At 37.0% G+C, this 6,372-nt stretch overlaps 2 protein-coding genes across 3 annotated transcripts in view; both read right to left on the bottom strand.

Moving 5' to 3' along the window:
• The window catches only part of LOC106941287 (high choriolytic enzyme 2-like), an 8,273-nt gene extending 6,328 nt beyond the window's left edge, over window positions 1-1,945 (bottom strand). Inside the window, exons 1-5 of one of the 2 annotated variants that reach the window (XM_015024250.1) lie at window positions 1,852-1,945; window positions 1,695-1,774; window positions 1,430-1,460; window positions 810-860; window positions 145-288 (exon numbers count right to left, since the gene is read on the bottom strand). In XM_015024250.1, the coding sequence (XP_014879736.1) occupies window positions 145-288; window positions 810-860; window positions 1,430-1,460; window positions 1,695-1,748 (280 nt within the window). In that variant the 5' untranslated portion in view covers window positions 1,749-1,774; window positions 1,852-1,945. Of the gene's footprint in view, window positions 1-144; window positions 530-809; window positions 861-1,429; window positions 1,462-1,694; window positions 1,775-1,851 lie in introns of those variants that run through there. The other variant, XM_015024251.1, reaches the window with a different exon arrangement.
• Window positions 1,946-3,629: 1,684 nt separating this feature from the next.
• The window catches only part of LOC106941284 (low choriolytic enzyme-like), a 7,725-nt gene continuing 4,982 nt past the window's right edge, over window positions 3,630-6,372 (bottom strand). Inside the window, exons 2-7 of the mRNA XM_015024246.1 lie at window positions 5,736-5,894; window positions 5,041-5,161; window positions 4,534-4,712; window positions 4,224-4,305; window positions 3,905-4,029; window positions 3,630-3,826 (exon numbers count right to left, since the gene is read on the bottom strand). Coding sequence (XP_014879732.1) covers window positions 3,822-3,826; window positions 3,905-4,029; window positions 4,224-4,305; window positions 4,534-4,712; window positions 5,041-5,161; window positions 5,736-5,894 — 671 coding nt within the window. The 3' untranslated portion in view covers window positions 3,630-3,821. The remainder of the gene's footprint in view (window positions 3,827-3,904; window positions 4,030-4,223; window positions 4,306-4,533; window positions 4,713-5,040; window positions 5,162-5,735; window positions 5,895-6,372) is intronic.

Raw genomic sequence — 6,372 nt, 5'->3', positions numbered from 1 at the left:
GTCACGACAGTCTTATTCAACCCCCTTCAAATAAAGTGTTACCGATTTCTGTAGTACCGTAAACATATGGCATTGTTTTATTTGATACAGTTAGAATATGTATATTTTATTAGCATGCCTGCTAATAGGGACAGAAGTTCTTACTGTAGCTAGTAGAGATGTAGTAGGGCACACGGACATAGGATCCACGTTTGGGCCACTTGCAGCCTTTCAGGTAGCAGGAGTCTGCATTCCTGCTGGTAGCTTTAGGAACCGCCACGTCGCCTTGCAGCATGAATGTTTCTGGAACTGATGAAGACTCAGTTTAATTCAGTTTAATGATACAATACCAAATCACAACACGTCATCTCAAGTCAATCATGCATCCATTCCTATTCTAGTTTTCTGTCTAAGGGAGCCCTCAGATGGAGTTGAGTCACTGGCTTTACGATAACTCAGCATGCATGTAGCAACAGTGGAGAGGAAAAACTCCCTTTAACAGGAAGAAACCACCAGCAGAACCACAACCTGGCTCAGCGCGGGCGGCCATCTTCCACCATCGACAGGCAGTTTGAGAAAACAGAGCAGATGCACAAAGAGACACGAGAACTGATGTAAAAAAAAAAACACTTTCTGTTTTAAAGAAAAGTAAGAAGCTAATAGCAAGAGAAGGAGAATATTTTGTTTTTGGCAGCATTATGTCAGCCAATGCTATTTCACTTTTCATTTAGTGCAAGAAAATGGTCCATTTATCACCCAATGATGAGAAACAATTAAGTCTTGACGTATTTTTCTCATTACAGAATTTATCATTTAAATATTAGTCTTACGAAATTGAGCTTTGGGTCTTGGGATGACTTCGAGGATGTTGTCAGACTTATCTGGAAACAGAATACAAGAAGTTTAGGTTTGAAATGTCCATCAGGGAAATACAGACATGGAGACGAATCCAGGAACTGAACTCTAGTAAGAGCAAAAGGATTTGTTAAAGAGTCAACTCAAATACTGAGTAACTGATCAAATTATCAATCATTAATATTTAAAAATTACATCATCATAGGAACCAAAATAGAAAGCTAAGTGGAAACTTTGGTATTTTAAGGACCAAAATGACAATTATTCATATAAGTAACAAAAAATAACACTACAAAATTTTCCAAATCAGTTTATTTCCACCAAAAACTTATGAAACTTTAACAAAAACTTCTGAGTCTGGCAATTTTTTGGTTAAACATTTTTGTTTCTCATTCAGTGGGAAGAAAATAAAGTAAGAGTAGATGTACTTCAAAATAAAATTTTACTAAAAAGTGAAAAGTGTAGTAAAAATATTTCTCAGTTTTTTTTTGTTTTTTTTGTTTTTTTTAAAGTTACTCAAGGAATGTAACTAGTTACTACCCAACTCTGGTCAAACATAATAATATGTAATAATATGTGATTTGATTCAACTCACCAACTGGATCCTCATTTTTAGCTGGTGCACTCTGCAACACAGACACACAAAGTCACAAATGTTTATATTCCTTAGTCTGCTTATTTTTAAGCCAAAACACACAATTAATTAAACTAATGCTATTTTTCTTGTTTTATGACATCTCATGCTCTCGCAGTGAGAGGAAAACAGAATACAAACTTTTTCCTTTCATTTTTTCTTTCTAAATTTTTACACTTTGAAAAATATTCAACATCACATTGTTAGAAATGACAGTAAAACCCACCAGAGACCCGTCGGCCATCAAAAGAAAGAGCAGGCAGAGAACATTTGGAGTCATTGTGGAGTTTCTTTGAAACTCAACACCTGAGCAGATGAAAGTAAAACAGTTAAATTATGTTTTCTTTGCCAGTAATGTGCAGATTCACAATGTGCAACATTACCTGATGAGAGATGAAGTCAGAGAGGACTGAAGAAGTGGCTGTTTGACGCTCCATGAAACCGATGCTCTGCTCTTTATAACCAGTTCAACCACTAGAAGTGACCACAGCTGTTTTTTCCTGTCTTTTCCACATAAGAGGAAAAAACACCCACTCATAATTTCAGTGGCAGGAAATGTCTCGCTTGGTTAAAAGTCAATTCTCACATTATTGGTAATGGTCAGAAGCTACGGGAACTTTCAGATTGCAGAAAAGGTGCTGGATATGCTTGTGCATGCAATGCTGCTGTAACACGCAGGTCAATAAACAAAATCATTATTTGAAAATTACCAATATTGATATTGAAATGTATGTAATAATATGAAAAATTTAAGGGCGCTAACAAAGCAAACACGTCAGCTTTAAAACACAAACGGATAGTTAAGTGTGTCAGTCTGTGGTTAGAACTTTCTCATTCACTTAAAACCACAAAGGTGATTTCAAAACATCGCCTGATCTGAGCAGGAAGTCTGTGGAGGGACTGAGAGTTAAACAGAAGTTTAGTTAGAAATTTTAGGTTTTTTAGGGTGATATAAAAACTGAAAACTATAAACCAATTTTCCTCCATCTTCAGTTCCTGTGTTGGTCCATAAGATAAAAGCTAATAAAATACAATGTCTGTCTGCTACCTGACAAGGGATTGTCAATATTTTAATTTTAGAGACAAACTAAAGCAACCTGGCTGTATGCAGAAAAGCATTTAGCATTCATGATAACTGACTAATCAATACTGACCCAATCTTCTTTCATTTACTTTAACTGAAACATATTACAAGGTTTTTGAGCATCATTGTACTGTTTAAGGTTATGCCACAACATAACTTGGTTTAAATCTCTACTTTGACTAGGCCATTCTTTGTTATTTGCACAACATTCATATTTTAAGCCAATTCAATGTGCAGATCAGTGGCTCAACCCCAGACTGTCGCTCTGCAACCGCGCAGCAGTAAAGAAGAAGCACGGAGAGCAGCAACCACATTCAGGAAACCATAACAGTCCAAAGGACAACCTGCAGAAAGCAAGTAGAGAAACTAAAGCAACGATACAGTGGAAATATGCTAACAGAGCCAGCGACGAGCATAGTATGGCTACACCTTTACTAGAGTTGCCTTTGATTAGTGGAACTTTGACCAACATGTCAGATGTGTATTTGGTTGATTTTGTTTGCTTGTTTTGTAACCGGTGACTGATGAGGTGAAGCACTTTGAGCTGCCTTGTTACTGAAATGTGCTATGCAAATAAACTTGAATTGATTTGACTTTTTAAAAGGTATTTTGTGAAAATATGAAGCATTTTCACTGAATTTAGCTAAGAATAAAGCAAATGAGATAAGTCTATGGTCCACTTATTCACTTACAGCATTAAATATGTGACTATTTGGTAAGGTCTGCAGACAGATGATCTCATAAAGCAGTTTTTGTCTGGCTTATCTAGCTGGGAGTAGAGATGTTTTCAGCTTTTGTCCCTTTTACCAACAAGGCTATAAACTTCGGTCTTGTGGGCCTTTGTAATGGAGTCGTCTGTGAACCTGAACTTTAGTGAACTGAAGCTAGCTTGGTTTTTATGACACTGCAAGCAGGATTTTCATGGAAAAGTAAACTGTCAAGCAGATTGCCTTTATCCAAATGTTCAATGATAACCATTAAATTATGGATTATAGAATATCACAGTGTTTGTACTGTTGGAACTCAGTGCATATTAATGAGATGAATACAACTTTAATAAAAATGATAATTTTATTCTTTTACACAGAGGCTTCATGTAAAGTAAAAAGCAATAAGCAAATTCAAATCAAAGTTGCATGAAGTTGGCTGAGGAACCTCCCATCAACAGGAGATGCAGTGCAACCTTTGACCAGCAGGTGGCTCCAGATCTTTTTAAAAATGTGTCAGATCAATTCTTGGCTTTTGTTGAGCTGATTTCTCCAAGTCATTTTATACTGAGAAAATAGAGACATTTAGAGACTACATAAACAGTTTCAGAGAATTTTAAGACTAAAACATTTTTTATTACTCACAGCATCCATAAAGCCTGTTGACGCGGGTGATGTCATTGGTACTCATCTTAGTGGCTCGCCCCCAGTCGTACTTAGGATTGGACTTGGCAACGATGGTAGGCAACTTATTTTTGGAGAATGCATATCTTAAAGAAGACACCAATACATACTTAATATTTTTGATTAATTCTTCAAGATGCTTAAACTGTTTATTTCACCATAGTTCTGTTTATTCTGTAGTTCAATCAGAAATATTAATCAACCATGGCGGGCTACATCTCCCTGCATTTCATAAGTTTGAATAAATCACATTGTGGGAGAGAAGTTTCCTGCAACTCACTTTCCGTACTCCATGATGGAGGTGAAGTCGTAGGGAGTTCCCAAGTTGTTGGTTTTTACTTTTCTGAAATTATTCTCTTTTCCTATACACCAGTCAAGAAAAGATAAAGTATTTATCAGTTATTTTCAAACATTTAACCTTAAATATTTGCTATGTAGCTTGAAAACTTTAGTAAAATCAATTAAACTGGAACGCTGACCTGACTCAATGTTTTGGGGATAATTCCAATATTTCAAAAATACAGATTTGCTAAAACAAAAAAAAATACAGTAAATAATTATGAAACAGATTCTTTTAACTTCAAACTTACCTTTCTCAATGTTTTTGAAGAGAATCTCAACATGTTCGTCTCTGTCAGAGCGGACCTGTTCATGTTTGAAGCCCAGAGCGTGAAGAACCTCATGCTGAATTGCGCGGAGGGACAAACAGCCAGGTTTCTCCAGGGAGATGAACTGTCCTCCATCCTGACGTCCCACGCTGGACGAACACCTGACATGTTCAACATGGAGACCAGAGAAAAACAGGCAGGATGTTAATCAAATGTAATATGATGACAACTCTTCCTGTGCTTTATCTGTAGATTTCAGTACAGAAGGAACCCAAATGCAACATCAACCTGTTGCATGCACTGTGCAAGTGAAGAATGGTGGATTTCATGGGTGAAAAATATAACAAAACATAAGATTTTTATATATCAAAACAGCAACTTTTAGTTAATTACAACATACTTAAGCCAACATGTTCAACCAATAGAATCAACTATTGATGGATGCAGTCATGCAAACTCCATGAATATATATGAGGAGTGTGTTCCTACCCATTCTTTGGTTCAAAGTGGATGTAGTCACGATACTTGTTACTATATGGGACAAAGCGAATGCAGGTGGTCCGCTTAAAACTCTGAAGCCCTCCAAGAATGATCTTGCGTTCTTCTTGAGCTACAAAAACATTTAAATCTGTTTAGTTAATTATTGATTAATGAAACATGAATAAGTGGGCGTGGGTCGGTTACTTCCAGGTACACCAAGGTTTTTAAAAAACGTCTACAAAGGAGCCAAGATGTTCCTTCAATGAGCTTTCAGAGAAACTGGCAGTTTTTTTATATTATATTTTGTAAATCATGAGCAACATGTCTGTTAAGCAGCTAAGAGAAAGTATGTAAACGCAATAGCAGAAATACACTTGGAGAATTTAATGAAGAGCACAATAGTAGCTCCTTTAACTTTGTGTTCACACTGCGATACCTTTAAACAGTGGTACCCAAAGTGGGTCCTGGAGACCCGGCATCCTGCATGTTTTAGTTCCCTCCCTGGTTTAACACACCTGGATCAAATGATGGCTCGTTAGAAACCTTAAGAGGAACATTGACAAGCTGGAGAGGTTGTTACTACAACCAGTGAGAACTAAAACGTGCAGGATGCTGGGCCTCCAGAACCGACTTTGGACACCCCTGCTTTAAACCATTGTATTTTTTATCCATGCCTTAAAAGCTTTTCAAGCAAAACGTCTTACTGTAGCTATCAGAGATGTCGTACGGCACAGTGACGTAGCGTCCATGTTTGGGCCACAGGCAGCCTTTCAGAACACATGGATCTGCGTTCTTGTTTGTGGTTTTCGGTACCAGGATGTCTCCCTGAAGGATGTATGATTCTGTAACGATAAAGACAGAGACTCAAGTACAGAAAAATGTATATCATCAGGAATGATGCAACCGGTTCTGCAGAGGCCTGGCAGTGAACTATTTAAAACCAGGAATCATCCAAGGCCTTCAGAGCTGATACTGAACAAACTGTTGGAGCTCCATAAGAACTAGTAACCTGCTCTGTGTGTGAATCGCCTCTCGGACCTTACATGGCAAAACTCTGCATTTATGTACGTGATAACATAAAACTAAATGTTACTCCTTCCTTTGACACCATCCTGGTAAAATCTTTCAACATTTAAACAAACTCTAGACGTCTTTGTGTGAATGTGAAGTCATTAGAAAATGCCCAGGATTATTTTGGGCATCTGTGCTTATATGTATATAGATAATTTAGGAAAATAAGAAAAAAACATATCTACTGTAACTTTCATGAGATCAATTTACATTTAGTTCTAGATTCTCTTCATCTAATATGCTTCTTGAACAGGTTAGGACAGATCTATT

This window comes from Poecilia latipinna, unplaced genomic scaffold (genome assembly GCF_001443285.1).
Source record: "Poecilia latipinna isolate Pla-1442-1.1 unplaced genomic scaffold, P_latipinna-1.0 Scaffold3587, whole genome shotgun sequence".
Lineage (NCBI taxonomy): Eukaryota > Metazoa > Chordata > Actinopteri > Cyprinodontiformes > Poeciliidae > Poecilia > Poecilia latipinna.
This window is presented reverse-complemented; position numbering and strand designations above follow the sequence as displayed.